Source organism: Macaca thibetana, chromosome 2 (assembly GCF_024542745.1).
Source record: "Macaca thibetana thibetana isolate TM-01 chromosome 2, ASM2454274v1, whole genome shotgun sequence".
Taxonomy (NCBI): domain Eukaryota; kingdom Metazoa; phylum Chordata; class Mammalia; order Primates; family Cercopithecidae; genus Macaca; species Macaca thibetana.
The window spans coordinates 1,918,148-1,934,925 of NC_065579.1; the positions used below are offsets into that span (position 1 = coordinate 1,918,148).

Sequence of the window (16,778 nt, forward strand, 5' to 3'; positions counted from 1 at the left end):
AACTCCCGACCTCATGTGATCTGCCTGTCTCAGCCTTCCAAAGTGCTGGGATTACAGGCGTGAGCCACAGCGCACGGCCTGTACGTGTGTTATATATGATATATATATATATATGTATGTTTCTGGGCATTTTTAAAAGAAAAACAAAACAATGTCAGAATTTTTACTTTGCACAATTGTCATTGTCTTAATTGTGTCATTAAGTTCCTCAGTCAGCAGTTTACTGGAGAAAGTATCTTTATGAATACATTTGTTTTGTTTTGTTTTGTTTTGAGACGGAGTCTCGCTCTGTCGCCTGGGCTGGATGGAGTGCAGTGGCCGGATCTCAGCTCACTGCAAGCTCCGCCTCCCGGGTTTATGCCATTCTCCTGCCTCAGCCTCCCGAGTAGCTGGGACTACAGGCGCCCGCCACCTCGCCTGGCTAGCTTTTTGTATTTTTTAGTAGAGACGGGGTTTCACCGTGTTAGCCAGGATGGTCTCGATCTCCTGACCTCATGATCCGCCCGTCTCGGCCTCCCAAAGTGCTGGGATTACAGGCTTAAGCCACCGCGCCCGGCCATTTGTTTTGTTTTAATAAATACAGATGGATAGGTATACTTTCAAAATAAATTTTGATAGCTTTATTGAGGTATAATTTACATGCAGTACAATTCACCCATTTTAAATATGTAATTCACTGAAATTTTAGTAAATTTATAGTTTCATTTAGATTTCAGATTCCTTAGCTTGGTCTTACATAAATTCTTATTTGACTACTTGTGTTATCATTTTTCTCAAGAGTTAATTCAACTTGAGATCAGTTTAAGAACATTTCACTTTTTCTGCTTTTTTTTTTTCCTTTTATCATATAAAAGTGCTATTTCTTGAATTGCTAACATTATGTTTTGTTTCATATTCAGAGAAAGATGGCTTCCCTTCTGGAACACCAGCAGTAAGTTAATGATATTATTTCTTGTATCTCTTGTTCTGATTTAGGATACCCAAGACAAATCTCAGTTTTTATTTCGCTTTCTAAAATAAATTACAGCCATCAGAGGTAAATAACTACTCAATAGGTGTTTTTTAGCTAGCCACCCAATTAGTTGAAGAAGCTGTATTAAATAGAAATTCCTTGATATGATACTTTTTTTTTTTTTTTTTTTTTGAGACGGAGTTTTGCTCTGTCACCGAGACTGGAGTGCAGTGGCCGGATCTCAGCTCGCTGCAAGCCCTACCTCCCGGGTTCACGCCGTTCTCCTGCTTCAGCCTCCCGAGTAGCTGGGACTACAGGCGCCCGCCACCACGCCCTGCTAATTTTTTGTATTTTTAGTAGAGACAGGGTTTCACCATGTTGGCCAGGCTGGTCTCGAACTCCTGACCTCAAGTGATCCACCCACCTCGGCCTTCCAAAGTGCTGGGATTACAGGCGTGAGCAACTGCACCTGGCCAAATCTGACTATTTTAAATGTCACCAAATGTCTCTGACATACAAAGCTCAGAGGATCTTTGATTTTGGTCTTAACAAATAACATTGTTTACTTTCAGGGCATTGTATATGTATGCTTAGGGTAAATAGTACTTTATTAAAAAGATGTGGTACTGAACATATTTATTTCATAAACTTTTTCATAATTCATAGAATCACCTTATTAGATTATAATTCTCTTGAGTTATATAAGAGCTAATGAGATTTAATGGTTTTGAAATGAGCTATCAAAGAAGCAAACTTTTTGAAGTCTGTTCATAAAGGGCGATAGTCACATTTAAGCCTATTTGACTTGTTTTCCTGACTTTGCTCATAATCAATGCAGCTGAACGCCAAGGGAACAGAAACACCCGCAGTAGTGACAGAGGAAGATGATGATGATGAAGAGACTGCTCCTCCTGTTATTGCCCCACGACCAGATCATACGAAATCAGTGAGTGTCGATTGGTGACCTAGGCTGTGTGTGTGCGTGTGTGTTTTAAAAAACAAGAGTCTGTATTTGACTTTCAGTGATTGCTTTTAGAAAGCCATCGAGTTTAAAACCATTTAGTGTGGGGAAATTTAACCGAGAGATCTGTACCCAAAGACCACTCACCAAAAACTAGTTTTCTGAGGATTGAAATGTGATGTGTCTTTAAAAGTTAACGCACTCGAGGCCGGGCGCGGTGGCTCACGCCTGTAATCCCAACACTTTGGGAGGCTGAGGCGGGTGGATCACAAGATCAGGAGATCAGGACCATCCTGGCTGACATGGTGAAACCCCGTCTCTACTAAAAATGCAAAAAATTAGCCGGGCGTGGGCGGGTGCCTGTAGTCCCAGCTACTGGGGAGGCTGAGGCAGGAGAATGGTGTGAACCCGGGAGGCGGAGCTTGCAGTGAGCCGAGATCGCGTCACTGCACTCCAGCCTGGGCGACAGAGCGAGACCCTGTCTCCAAAAAAATAAATAAATAAATAACGCACTCACCTCACTGGGCTTTTTTCTTTCTGTAGTACGCTTTTCCAGAGGGTTCATCTATTTCCCAAGCTTTCTCTGTTTATCTCAACGTAGATGGCTGGTAAATCTAGTACAGCTTTCCTCCTACCCAGATGATGTGTTTTAACCTCCCATTTTACACTCCTCTCAGCGCCTTCATGTCATTCAAAAGGCAGTTGAGAGTGAAATTCCTAACCAGGTAAGGGAGACTAAAAATGATGGCCTTAAATGGAGCCAGGAAGAGAGGAATGACTGCAGTTACCGTTCTGCTCCCTGCACTGATGCAAGTAGAGGGTGGGGAAGGTGCTGTGCCGTGGAATGGGCTGTGCTCGTGGCACAGTGGGCAGGCAGAGCTCCGGGGACGGCCTCTGGATGCCGAGCTGACGGCAGAGGACTGTTTTCTTTAGCCTTTAAACCTGGCTATTTGAAATGGGTGGTAGTTTTCCCACAAAAGTAAAAACTTTTGTGGGAATTAATAATCTTTCAACGTCAAGGTTTCCATTCTTTTGCATTTTACTTACATCTGTAGTAAAAACAGGATTTTTAAACTATGCTTTTTGATACATTGTTGTACCATTTTAGACCTGGTCACACTTAAATTTCATTCATGGACTTGCTGTTTTACTAGACAGCTTTTCAAATATATACATGCTATGCCAAAGAAAAATGTTTCATATTTTTTATTCTTAGTTATACATCTTTTATATCTGAAAATAGTGTTCTCATTATTTAGAACAATGGAAGAGATAACTTAGTTCAGGTTAAAAATCAAAGAACTGAATTAGTGTGCCAGCAAGAATATCTGAAAACATGATTCCTCAGACCTTAGTAATGAACTGTTTCTCCACAGATTTACACACGGTCTGTAATTGACCCCGTTCCTGCACCAGTTGGTGATTCAAGTGTTGATGGTGGTGCCAAGTCTTCAGACAAACAGAAAAAGAAGACTAAAATGACAGATGAAGAGATTATGGAGAAATTAAGTATGTTATCTACATTTTATATCATTGTTAAATTGTTAACAGCTCTTAAAACATTTGGCCCAGACGGATTTTAACTTACACCTTACATTATGGCTTAAAGTATAAAGAATACATTGTTTTCTTATAGCAACGGTAGCTTCAATTACAATCTAGAGATGTCGCCGGGCGTGGTGGCTCACCGCTAAATCCCAGCACTTTGGGAGGCCGAGGTGGGCAGATCACCAGAGGTCAGGAGTTCAAGACCAGCCTGGCCAACGTGGTGAAACCCCATCTCTACTAAAAATACAAAAATTAGCTGGATGTGCTGGCATGTGCCTGTAATCCCAGCTACTTGGAGGCTAAGACAAGAGAATCACTTGAACCCAGGAGGTGGAGGTTGCATTGAGTCAAGATTGCGTCACTGGGGCGGGCGCAGTGGCTCACGCCTGTAATCCCAGCACTTTGGGAGGCCGAGGCGGGCGGATCACAAGGTCAAGAGATTGAGACCATCCTGGCCAAAATGGTGAAACCCTGTCTCTACTAAAAACACAAAAATCAGCTGGTGTGGTGGCGCGTGCCTGTCGTACCAGCTGCTTGGGAGGCTGAGGCGAGAGAATTGCTTGAACCCGGGAGGTGGAGGTTGCAGTGAGCTGAAATCATGCCACTGCACTCCATCCTGGCAACAGAGTGAGACTCCATCTCAAAAAAAAAAAGCTAACTGACCATGCACTGTGGCTCACGCCTGTAATCCCAGCACTCTGGGAGACCAAGGTGGGCGGATCACTTGAGGTCAGGAGCAAGACTAGCCTGGCCAACATGGCAAAACCCCATCTCTACTAAAAACACAAAAATTAGCTGGGTGTCTTGGCAGGCGCCTGTAATCCCAGCTACTTGGGGAGCTAAGGCAGGAGAATCACTAGAACCCAGGAGGCAGAGATTGCAGTGAGCCAAGATCGTGCCACTGCACTCTAGCCTGGGAAAAGAGAGAGACTCAGTCTCAAAAAATAATAACAATAATAATAATAAATAATAATTAAAGAATGCTAATCTAGAGGGATCAAGGAAAAATAGTTTATGGAAGGACTGTTTTAAACATTTAGGCTGGGCATAGTGGCTCAAACCTGTAATCTCAGTACGTTGTCTGGCCAAGATAGGATAGCTCGAGTCCAGGAGTTCAAGGCCAAACTATACAACTTAGACCCCAACTCTACCCAAAAAAAAAAAAAAATTAACGAGGCATGGTGGTGCGTGTCTGTAGTCCCAGCTGACTGGGAGCCTGAGGCAGGAGGATTGCTTGAGCCACGAGTTCAAGGCTGTAGTGAGCTGTGGTTGCACCACTGCACTCCAGCCTGGGTGACAGGGTGAGACCCTGTCTCTAAAAAGCAAACAAATGTTCATATGCCTCATGTTTATTTGCTTTTGATTTCTCAGTGCTTTCAAGTATAAGCCTGGCTGTTACTCTGTTGTTGTTGTTGTTGTTGTTATTATTTTTTTTATTTTGAGACAGAGTCTGACTCTGTCGCCCAGGCTGGAGTGCGGTGGCACGATCTTGGCTCCCCTCACTGCAATCTCTGCCTCTCCGGTTCAAGCGTTTCTTCTGCCTCAGGCTCCCGAGTAGCTGGGACTACAGGCACGCACCACCACACCCTGCTAATTTTTGCATTTTTAGTAGAGATGGAGTTTCACCATGTTGGCCAAGCTGGTCTCAAACTCCTGACCTCAGGCATGAGCCACCACACCCAGCCTACTCTGTTACTCTATGGGCATATAAGAATTATTTTAGGAGAGCTGCTACTTTAAAAAAAAAAAAAAATTAACTGGAATCCTGATCGTCATCATTCAGTTGTGACCTTTAGCTATCACATCCCCAGTCTTTTTGGTTTCTTTTTGCCTTAGCCTCTTATTATTGCTCCTGTTCTTTGCTTGTTGACTTGAGGTTGGGTACCTACATAAAATTATTTATGTGAGTTTCCTTGATATGGTCCTGTCCTTTTTTACCTTGACAAGGCAAGTGAAAATGTAATGTGATTTTTCTTATATTTTGACTTACTAGTAATAAGAATATAAGTTATGATTTTCTGTCCAACTTCCTAATTTTTTTTTTGAGACGGAGTCTTGCTGTCTCCCAGGCTGGAGTACAGTGTTGCGATCTCCGCTCACTGCAAGCTCCGCCTCCCGGGTTCACGCCATTATCCTGCCTCAGCCTCCCAAATAGCTGGGACTGCAGGCGCCCACCACCACGCCCAGCTAACTTTTTGTATTTTTTTTCAGTAGAGATGGGGTTTCCCCGTGTTAGCTAGGACGGTCTCGATCTCCTGACCTCGTGATCTGCCCGCCTCGGCCTCCCAAAGTGCTGGGATTATAGGCGTGAGCCACCGTGCCCAGCCCCAACTTCCTGATTTTAAAATATGTTTCTTGCGACTTTGAACTTTCCTAAAACAAACATATGATTAGTTTATGTGAAAGCATAGTAATTGTTATGCTAACAGGTGGTTTTCTAAATATATTGAAAGGTAGATGATATGTATACTGGAGGAGTCAGAAAGACCATCTAGGGTTTAGATAGCCTTTATTATTTACAATACTAAGTAGTCTCAAAGTTATCTATTAATAGATATATTCAAATATACCTATTTCTATATTCAAATATATCTTTTATATTCAAATATGTCTGTTTCCTTGAGATTACCTGATTCTAAAGCTGAACATGTGAGAACCTAATTAATCTCTGACAGACTGGTACAGTCTTTCCAAAATGTGACCATTATTGAGCGAATGATGAGTTAGGAGGTCTCACCTCATGGAAATAATGTGTCTTCTTGTTTCTGATACTTTAACTTTTAATGTGTCTTGTTTCTGATACTTTTAAAGTTTTATTATGTATTTAAGTTTCTTTAGTGTTTTGTGTTTGAAACCTGTTATTTTTGAAACTTAATGTTATGTTTGAAAATCACTTATAAAAGCAGTGGCATTTATTAAAAGGAATAATAATATCAAAATCAATTTACACTTAAAATGCTTGACTGAGCTTCCAGCTTTTTGTTTATTCTAGGAACTATTGTGAGCATAGGTGACCCTAAGAAAAAATATACAAGATATGAAAAAATTGGACAAGGGTAAGTATTCATGACTGTATTATCATAATATTCAATATTCAGTATTTCCTGGTTTTATAGCATGATATTTATTTTGCCTGCTGACATTGAGCACTTATGTAGTAGTCTGTGAGTGGTACCCTTGGGGGATTTGTGTAAATAAATAATGCAGTTATTTGTAGATGCTGTTAAAAAACTGTACTAGTTGTTAGCAGCGATTGTGTGTCATTTTTTCTTAAGTGTCATTTCCCATCCGTGATAAAGAATTAGTTAGAGGGGGCCGGGCATGGTGGCTCAAGCCTGTAATCCCAGCACTTTGGGAGGCCGAGACGGGCAGATCACGAGGTCAGGAGATCGAGACCATCCTGGGTAACCCAGTGAAACCCCGTCTCTACTAAAAAATACAAAAAACTAGCCGGGCGAGGTGGTGGGTGCCTGTAGTCCCAGCTACTTGGGAGGCTGAGGCAGGAGAATGGCGTAAACCCGGGAGGCGGAGCTTGCAGTGAGCTGAGATCCAGCCACTGCACTCCAGCCTGGGCGACACAGCAAGACTCTGTCTCAAAAAAAATAAAGAGTTAGAGGGAAGAATTGCCCACAAAATATATTTAAAAGACAGTAAGAATATTTACTTCAGGATTATAAGCAATAAAAAAATGCATTTAAATCATGTCATTGAGTATCGACTTTTGAGTCTACTCATCTTCTGATTTTGTTCTGTAATTTGTATTTTTAAAGTGTACTAACTAAACTCCTTTTTTCTGTTGCTTCAAAGCAAATAAACACCTTAAATCTTTAATGTTATTAAACTCTGGAAAGCATTCAGTGAATTTACAGTGAGGGCTTAAGCCATTTTTGAAAACTTCCATATGAATTCCTTCCTTCCTTCCCTTCTCTCTCTTTTTTTTTTTTGGTGAAGTCTCAGTCTGTCACCCAGGCTGGAGTGCAGTGAAACAATCTCAGCTCACTGCAGCCTCTGCCTCCTGGGTTCAAACAGTTCTTCTGCCTCAGCCTCCCAAAGTGTTGGGATTACAGGTGTGAGCCACTGCACCAGGCCTGAATTTCTTCCTAACAGCTAAATTCAATTGCAGCACTGGTTTTGTGAAAGAGAATTGAAGATTATCTTATTATTTTTGAGCATGAATGAACAAGCAACGCCTATCCATATGGATGACCATCACAAATCCAGTATTGAGTAACAAAAGCAAGTTGCAGGATAATATGTGAAATGAAACTATATGACTTTAAAAATTAGGCAGGCCGGGCGCGGTGGCTCACGCCTGTAATCCCAGCACTTTGGGAGGCCGAGGCGGGTGGATCACCAGGTCAGGAGATCGAGACCATCCTGGCGAACACGGTGAAACCCCATCTCTACTGAAAATACAAAAAACATTAGCCGGGCGTGGTGGCGGGCGCCTGTAGTCCCAGCTTCTAGGGAGGCTAAGGCAGGAGAATGGCGTGAAACTGGGAGGCGGCGGAGCTTGCAGTGAGTGGAGATTGTGCCACTGCATTCCAGCCTGGGCGACAGAGGGAGACTCCGTCTCAAAAAAAAAAATTAGGCAAAGTATATTTTATAGGGATAAACATCTGTGTCCTTTGTAGTTAAAAGTATGGAGAAATGCATGAAAATGATGAACATCAAATACAGGATAAACACCAAATACAGATCACCTTTGGGAGGAAGGAGACTGCTGTTGGAAAGGGCTCATGGGAATCTTCAAATTATTTATAGTTCTTTGTATCTTAATCAGGGAAGTGTATCCATAAGTATATGTTAAATATATTTTTTTCTTGATCTTTTTTCCCTACATTTTTGTAGGTCTGAAATATTTCAAACATAAGTTTTGGCCATGAGGATTGTCTCTTTTTCTTCCCCCACCCCCTTTCCTCGTGTTTTTGCTTTTACTCCTTTTAAGCATGTTAGGTCGTCACTGTTCTTTAATTCTTTTTCAGTTGCTTGAAGTGTAAAGTCTTTGGATATTGTAAATGCTGGTGATTTGTCAACCTTAAATCTGGCTGTTTTCTCCCTCTAGGGCTTCTGGTACAGTTTTCACTGCTACTGACGTTGCATTGGGACAGGAGGTAGCTACTTTGTCATAATCCTGGATGTTACCATTATTTTGTCATATAGGTGGAAACTAGATAAAGCTGGGAAGAATCACTAGGACTCTCTTTTAAGTTGAACATGTTGTAAGAATTGCTCTACGTGTTTTTATAGCACTTCTGTCATTAAGGGGAACAAAGAAGGAATTTTGAGTTTAATGTCATAAATAAGCAAGTATTTAAAAATTGTTTTCTCAGCTCAAGTGAAAAGAGGATTAATTCTTAGTGTTGGACTGACTGTGGGTGTATTAACTTCAAGATAAATCTAAAACTGTTTAGGCTCTATACATTACAAAGCATTGTGCAGAGGCAATGTGCAAGTAAAAGTACCACCTATGAGTAATAGCATTGTATAATATAATATACATGCCGTAAAGTAAGTTATTAACTGCTTGGTGTTTGTAATTTTCTGAGAGAATTCGTAAACCTGATTTTTTTCAATCCTGTTTTCATTATAGGTTGCTATCAAACAGATTAATTTACAGAAACAGCCAAAGAAGGAATTGATCATTAATGAGATTCTGGTGATGAAAGAATTAAAAAATCCCAACATAGTTAACTTCTTGGACAGGTAAATATGATTATTTCTTAAACATTGGGATAAAAATGTAGAAATTTTAAGTCTCATGGTTTGGGGGCTGGCTAGCCACTTTAGAATAAACTGTCAATGCTGAGAAATAAGAGGAGAGGTAAAAATAGCACACTGCAGTTTTAGAAGGTCCTTCTCTACAAGGATATCACTTGGCAAGTGAGAGAAGGCAGTTAAATGAAGGCCATAGCTGGTGGTGTTTATATTCATTGCAAATGACCTGAAGTGAAAACATGAATGGTTGGCTGTGATTCATGTCGTGACTGACAGGGGACTGGTCACATGGTTTTTAAACTTGTAGATTAATTTTTATTTCAAATGCTATCCTTTATGGACAAATTGTATGTCTATCAAAACCTCATTTAGTTTAGGAATTAATGTTAAATAACAGACCAAAAAGCAAAATAGAAAATGATGCATATTGGCCAGGTGCAGTGGCTCACACCTGTAATCCCAGCTACTCAGGAGGCTGAGGCAGGAGAATCGCTTGAACCAGGGAGGTGGAGGTTGCAGTGAGCTGAGGTCGCACCACTGCACTCCAGCCTGGGCAACGCAGTGAGACTCCTCAAAAAAAAAAGAAAATGATGTATATTACTACAACTGCGCTTGAAAAAGCAGTCACATATACGAATGAGAGAAGATTAGTTGAAAATGACAACAGTGGTTTTATTGAAGATAGAGGTGATTATAGGTGATTTTCTTCCATATTTAAATTTGTTTAGAATAAGGAAATGATAATACATTTCGAGACTTTAGCCCTAGTTATGGAGAACATGTTCATAGAAATAAACTTTTCAGGCCAGGCACAGTGGCTCATGCCTGTACTCCCAGCACTTTGGGAGGCCAGGGCAGGTGGATCATGAGGTCAGGAGATCGAGACCATCCTGGCCAACATGGTGAAACCCCGTCTCTACTAAAAATACAAAAATTAGCTGGCCATGGTGCCACGCACCTGTAGTCCCAGTTACTCCGGAGGCTGAGACAGGAGAATTGCTTGAACCCAAGAGGCGGAGGTTGCAGTGAGCCGAGATCACGCCACTGCACTCCAGCCTGGCAACAGAGCAAGACTCCATCTCAAAAAAAAATAAAAAATAAACTTTTCAGGTACAGTTCCCTGCTTTTTGAAATAACATTTCAAGTCAGTATAGTAGGGTGATTAAGATAAGCCATGGGCTTTGGAATCGTTGATGCTTGGCTTCAGATTCTGGTTCTGTCACTTACTATTAATAGCTGTGACCTTGGATGAGTCACGAACCTCTCCAAGCCTTTGTCTCTTTATCTCTAAAACGGGACTAGTAATTTCTATATTGTAGGATTATTTTAATCAGAATGAATCTGTGTGCATACTCACACTACAGTTGTGGGCAAACTGTAACTTAAAAATGATTCAGGGTCATAACCTCAGTTATTTTTCTGTGCTGTTACATAGCAGCTTTCCAATTTTCTTCCTAACTCTCAAGCTACCAGCCCTCTAGTTTCATTGTTAGGGTGTTTAATATTTGAATTCTTCAACATAGGATACCATGTGTTTAGAAAAAATGTAAGTGTGAGTGTATTTGGTATGTGTATTTTTAGTTACCTGGTAGGAGATGAATTGTTTGTGGTCATGGAATACCTTGCTGGTGGATCGCTCACTGATGTGGTAACAGAAACCTGCATGGATGAAGCACAGATTGCTGCTGTATGCAGAGAGGTAGGTGTGCCTCCTCCTTGATATGTTATGGTGATATGTGGTTAGCAAGAAGTGAACAAAAGGAACTTTTTCTGCACAGTTAATTGTTATTGTGGGAAGTGCTTTCTCTGTACACATTCTCTACAAGTTACTCCATCCCCATACCATTTCATCCTACACAGGCATTTCAGCCCTTTCCTTCAGGTATAAGATAATTTGGGAATGAATTGTGGACCTTTGAAGATCCAGATTCACAAGGAAATTCCGGTAGAGTGATGACGATCATTTACCATCCAAACAGGACACTTTTGAGAGTAAAAGGGTGTATACCATTAGAAATACACCGCTCAGCTAGAAGTGGTGGCTCATGCTGGTAATCCTAGCACTTTGGGAGGCCGAGGCAGGCAGATTCCCTGAGGTCGGGAGTTTGAGACCAGCCTGGGAAACATGGTGAAACCCCATCTCTACTAAAAATACAAAATTAGCTGGGCGTGATGGCGCGTGCCTTAATCCCAGCTACTCGGGAGGCTGAGGCAGGAGAATCGCTTGAGCTGGGGAGGGAGACATTGCAGTGAGCTGAAATCGTGCCACAGCACTCCAGCCTGGCGACAGAGCAAGAGTCTGTCTCAAAAAAAAAGAGGCCGGGCGCAGTGGCTCATGCCTGTAATCCCAGCGCTTTGGAAGGCCGAGGCAGGCGGATCACAAGGTCAAGAGATAGAGGCCATCCTGGCCAACATGGTGTAACCCCATCCCTACTAAAAATACAAAAATTAACTGGGTGTGGTGGTGCATGCCTGTAATCCCAGCTACTCAGGAGGCTGAGGCAGGACAATCACTTGAACCCAAGAGGTGGAGGCTGCAGTGAGCCGAGATCGCGCCGCTGCATTCCAGCCTGGCGACAGAGCAAGACTGTCTCAAAAAAAAAGAAAGAAAGAAATGCACCACTCAACAGTGGAAACTAGAACTATCTCAGGTGAAGCAGGACACTTACTTGCCTTAAGTATCAATAAGTCTGTGCCTAGCTTCATTGAGTTCACTAATGGTGAAGAAACTGGTTATTTCTTTATATTCATTAATGAATTTCTAGACATACTATTAGCTTAAGCCAGTAGAATTCTGCCAAATTGCCAATTTAAGCCAAAAATAGGCCTTCTTTTTCCCACCTATATCTCAGCTTTTTCTACAGATAAGTTTTGGGCTAATGGTTTGCTTATTGTCATTGAAATTTCTAATATCATAGGAATCACTGTCACAAAGGGCAGAATTTTAAGCTTGTAGGACTGTATTGTGTTTTCTGTGATTTGGCTTCAACAGTTCTTCAGGGACATGTGAATTACAAACTTTGTTCATGTAAGGAGGATACATATATATTTCCCTTTTCCATCTGTCATCTTAAAGTGTTAAAAATATTCTTTGAGGCCGGGCGTGGTGGCTCAAGCCTGTAATCCCAGCACTTTGGGAGGCCGAGATGGGTGGATCACGATGTCAGGAGATCGAGACCATCCTGGCTAACACGGTGAAACCCCGTCTCTACTAAAAAATACAAAAAACTAGCCGGGCGAGGTGGCGGCGCCTGTAGTCCCAGCTACTCGGGAGGCTGAGGCAGGAGAATGGCGTAAACCTGGGAGGTGGAGCTTGCAGTGAGCTGAGATCGCGCCACTGCACTCCAGCCTGGGCGACAGAGCGAGACTCCGCCTCAAAAAAAAAAAAAAAAAGAAAGAAAATTTTAATTCTGAATTATGTTCTACCTGAGGAATAGTACCTCTTTGGTTGAAGGGAGGAAATAAGAACTCTTGAATAGAATATTAATAGCATATGATATTCCTTAACAATGGATGCTTGGTCACTGGAAAGCTGATAAAAACAATAATTTACCTATTTATACTTAATTTTGTTTTTTCTACAGATTTCTTTGTAATCGATATAAAAATTAATTTTGGGAGTTCCTCTAATTTGAGTTTTCTTTTGTGTGCCAGACTTTTTAATTGTGACAGTTTTCTTTCTATTTATTTGTACAAATATTTTCTGGAGCTTTGTATCTGATTATTTCCTGGTAAATATATTGCGGTGTAACACCCAATTTGTCTGTTTTTCCTTGAATGAATAGTAGAAGATTTTGGATGAGATTTTTAGTTGTGCTGACTTTGTTCTCCTGTGATGGGAGTAAGAAATAAAAGCACAGCCAACTTACACCCGTAGTTTATATTCAAAAACACCAGAGTGGGCAGATGTTTTAAACGTCATCTCGTTCTCGTTTGTAAGGAAGTGAAGAGTTTGCACCTACTTTGTGACTCGGTGCTTTCTGGAATATGGTGTAAGGGGAAAGCTATTCTTTCGTCATTCATGTCCAAGTTGTAGATGCAGCTGAATTAAAATCCGTCACTGAAGAAGAACATCTTGTCTCTGATGAACAGCCAGATGGAAGCGGCCACCCAGAATCTTACCGCTTCTCAGTGGCTCACATTGACTAGCCTTCGAGTATCTCTCATTCAGATGGGAATGATCAAGTTTTTTTCATTACTGTTGAAATGATTTCTGAAGAGCCTGTGCATGTTTACTAAGTGTTGTATACCTTTAGGCATTTAAACCTGAAAGAGGCAATTTTTTATTGTTGTTTTGTTTTGAGACTGAGTCTCGCTCTCTCACCCAGGCTGGAGTGCAGTGGCACAATCTCAGCTTGCTGCAACCTCCGCCTCCTAGATTCAAGGGCTTCTCCTGCCCCAGCCACCCGAGTAGCTGGGATTACAGGCCTGAGGCACCACACCTCACTAATTTTTCTTTCTTTCTGTCTTTTTTTTTTCCGAGATGGAGTCTTGCTCTGTCTCCCAGGCTGGAGTGCAGTGACGCGATCTCGGCTCACTGCAACCTCTGCCTCCCAGGTTCAAGCAATTCTGCTACCTCAGCCTTCTGAGTAGCTGTGGTTACAGGTGTGTGCCACCACACCCAGCTATTTTCTTTGTATTTTTAGCAGACACAAGGTTTCATCATGTTGGCCCAGCTGGTCTGGAACTGCTGACCTCAGATGATCCACCTGCCTTGGTCTCCCAAAGTGCTGGGATTACAAGAGTGAGCCATCACACCTGGCTAATTTTTGTATTTTTTAGTAGAGATAGGGTTTTGTTATGTTGGCCAGGCTGGTCTTGAACTCCTGCCCTCAAGTGATCTACCTGCCTTACCCGGCCAGGAGGCAAGAAATTATACAGACCCAGCTCAACAGTGTCCCTGAGTAAGATCAGAGGATAGGAGGGCATCTACTAACTTTTCAAAAAATTTTTTTTTTTTTTTTTTTTTTTTTTTTTTTTGAGACAGAGTCTTGCTCTGTCGCCCAGGCTGGGGTGCAGTGGCCGGATCTCAGCTCACTGCAAGCTCCGCCTCCCGGGTTTAGACCATTCTCTTGCCTCAGCCTCCCGAGTAGCCGGGACTACAGGCGCCCGCCACCTCGCCCGGCTAGTTTTTTGTATTTTTTAGTAGAGACGGGGTTTCACCGTGTTCGCCAGGATGGTCTCGATCTCCTGACCTCGTGATCCGCCCGTCTCGGCCTCCCAAAGTGCTGGGATTACAGGCTTGAGCCACCGCGCCCGGCCAAAAAATTTTATTTTCTTATATAAAACTTTAAGGAGGAGATATAATTACTTTTCATAACTTTGTATATAAGAGAGGATGTTTTCTCTTTATAACTAAAAGTATTGGTGGGTCTTTTCTGGGTACTGGAAGCAGTGCTCAGGCCATAACTACTGTACGGGAACCTCCCTGTGTCTTTTCAGGGGCTATTTCATTAATAGGTGTTTTTCTTCTGTTCAGTGTTTACAGGCATTGGAGTTTTTACATGCTAATCAAGTGATTCACAGAGACATCAAAAGTGACAATGTACTTTTGGGAATGGAAGGATCGGTTAAGCTCAGTGAGTAACAAATGGACAAACCACTATTTTTTATTTTAAGTTTCTGCCTTTTGTTTAATTAAAAACTTTTCTTGACCAATGCAAGGATTAATAATGATTTAATATAGGAAGAGGTAAGACCTTTGAAAACTGAGTGATACTCTGAGGGTTTTAACTAATCAGTGCCAGAGAAAGGACTAGCTAGATAAGACATTACCTAATAATTACCACTAGATACGACGTTTTTAGGTAATGTCTTTTCTTTTGAGACGGAGTTTTGCTCTTGTCACCCAGGCTGGAGTGCAACGGCGCGATCTCGGCTCACTGCAACCTCCGCCTCCTGGGTTGAAGCAATTCTCCCACCTCAGCCTTCTGAGTAGCTGGGATTACAGGCGCGCCCCACCACACCCATCTGATTTTTGTATTTTTAGTAGAGATGGAGTTTCTCCACGTTGGTCAGGCTGGTCTCGAGCTCCTGAACTCAGGTGATCTGCCCGCCTCAGTCTCCCAAAGTGCTGGGATTACAGGCGTGAGCCACCATGCCCGGCCATGATTGCTTATTTTTAAGTAATCTTAATGGGGACGCTCTCATTCATTTTTGATGAATACACATGCAACTGAATTAAACTTTTGAATGACATTTTTTTTTCCTGGCTCTGCCATTTACTCGGTGAATAACCTTGGATAAGTTGTTTTTGTGCCTCCGTTTTCCTTTTTGTAAAATGGGAATAATTGTAATAATAAATGTACCTTTCTCGTAGGGTTACCATGAGGATTAAATATTTTAATTCTTATAAGGTACTTAAACAGTACCTGGGTTGTTTTAAGTACTCATTTTAGCTATAAATATTATTTGACCTAACTGTTACTCTTTTAGAATTCTCTCCTGTAGAATTTCTGAACTTACATACCACAGTAAGTACAAGGATGTTCTCTGCAATATTGTAAAGAAAAACCAAAACTATCTTAAGTGTTGAGCAGTAAGAGAATAAATTAAATAGATTATTATATTTTTATATTCTGTGTAGTTTTGTTTGTTTGTTTGTTTGTTGTTTTTTTTTTGTTTTGAGACGGAGTCTCGCTCTGTCACCCGGGCTGGAGTGCAGTGGCACGATCTCCGCTCACTGCAAGCTCTGCCTCCCGGGTTCACGCCATTCTCCTGCCTCTGCCTCCAGAGTAGCTGGGACTACAGGTGCCCGCCACCACACCCGGCTAGTTTTTTATATTTTTAGTAGAGACAAGGTTTCACCATGTCAGCCAGGATGGTCTCGATCTCCTGACCTCGTGATCCACCTGCCTCGACCTCCTAAAGTGCTGGGATTACAGGCGTGAGCCACCGCGCCCAGCCCTCTGTGTAGTTTTTAAGATGAGGCAGGCCAGGTGCAGTGGCTCACGCCTGTAATCCCAGCACTTTGGGAGGCCGAGGCAGGTGGATTGCTTGAGCCCAGGAGTTCGAGACTAGACTGAGCAACATGGCAAGACTCCATCTCTACTAAAAATACAACAGTTAGCTGGGCATGGTGGCAGACGCCTCTAATCCCAGCTACTTGGGAGGCTGGGGTAGGAGGATGGCTTGAGCACAGGAGGCAGAGGTTGCAGTGAGCTGAAATTGCTCTACTGCACTTAGCATGGGCAACGGAGTGAAACGCTGTGACAAAAAATTTAAAAATAAAAAATGTTTAAGTAGGCAGATAAATGTACTGATATGGAAAGGTCTCTTTAAAAAAATGGTTTTACAAAAGTTTACAGAATATCCTGATTGATAATGCAAACCAAACAGTTCATAGATTTTATTCATGCATATATGTACATGCGTAACCAACAGTCTAAAGCTTACAAACCTAAATTTTAACAGTAGTCACATATGGAGTAGAATGGGTTGAACAGCATAAGAAAGAATTCTAAATACGAATCCTGACTTTTCCACTAAATGAATATTGAGTACTACACCAGGCGTCCTGCGCCTCTGTTCCAGGTGAGATGGCTGAGAAGGTAGCACGGGCGGCGAACTCATCGCTTGGTGCAGTTCAGTGTGTTCTTT

General features: G+C 42.0%; 1 protein-coding gene and 2 long non-coding RNA genes across 4 annotated transcripts in view; 2 read left to right on the forward strand and 1 right to left on the reverse strand.

The window, feature by feature from the left end:
- Window positions 1–2,263, reverse strand: part of LOC126948015 (uncharacterized) — a 340,440-nt gene extending 338,177 nt beyond the window's left edge. The window contains exon 1 of the long non-coding RNA XR_007723312.1: window positions 2,226–2,263. This is a non-coding gene — a long non-coding RNA (uncharacterized LOC126948015). The remainder of the gene's footprint in view (window positions 1–2,225) is intronic.
- LOC126948014 (uncharacterized) overlaps window positions 1–16,778 on the forward strand; it is a 198,653-nt gene that overhangs the window by 142,352 nt on the left and 39,523 nt on the right. The gene's annotated exons all lie outside the window — the stretch shown is intronic.
- The window catches only part of PAK2 (p21 (RAC1) activated kinase 2), a 93,839-nt gene that overhangs the window by 64,990 nt on the left and 12,071 nt on the right, over window positions 1–16,778 (forward strand). For both annotated transcript variants that reach the window (XR_007723274.1, XM_050779178.1), the window contains exons 5-12: window positions 900–931; window positions 1,791–1,898; window positions 3,290–3,422; window positions 6,454–6,517; window positions 8,527–8,575; window positions 9,055–9,167; window positions 10,761–10,878; window positions 14,659–14,758. Coding sequence is in view for 1 of the 2 variants with exons in the window: in XM_050779178.1 (XP_050635135.1) it covers window positions 900–931; window positions 1,791–1,898; window positions 3,290–3,422; window positions 6,454–6,517; window positions 8,527–8,575; window positions 9,055–9,167; window positions 10,761–10,878; window positions 14,659–14,758 (717 nt within the window). In the remaining variant the exon portion in view is untranslated. The remainder of the gene's footprint in view (window positions 1–899; window positions 932–1,790; window positions 1,899–3,289; window positions 3,423–6,453; window positions 6,518–8,526; window positions 8,576–9,054; window positions 9,168–10,760; window positions 10,879–14,658; window positions 14,759–16,778) is intronic.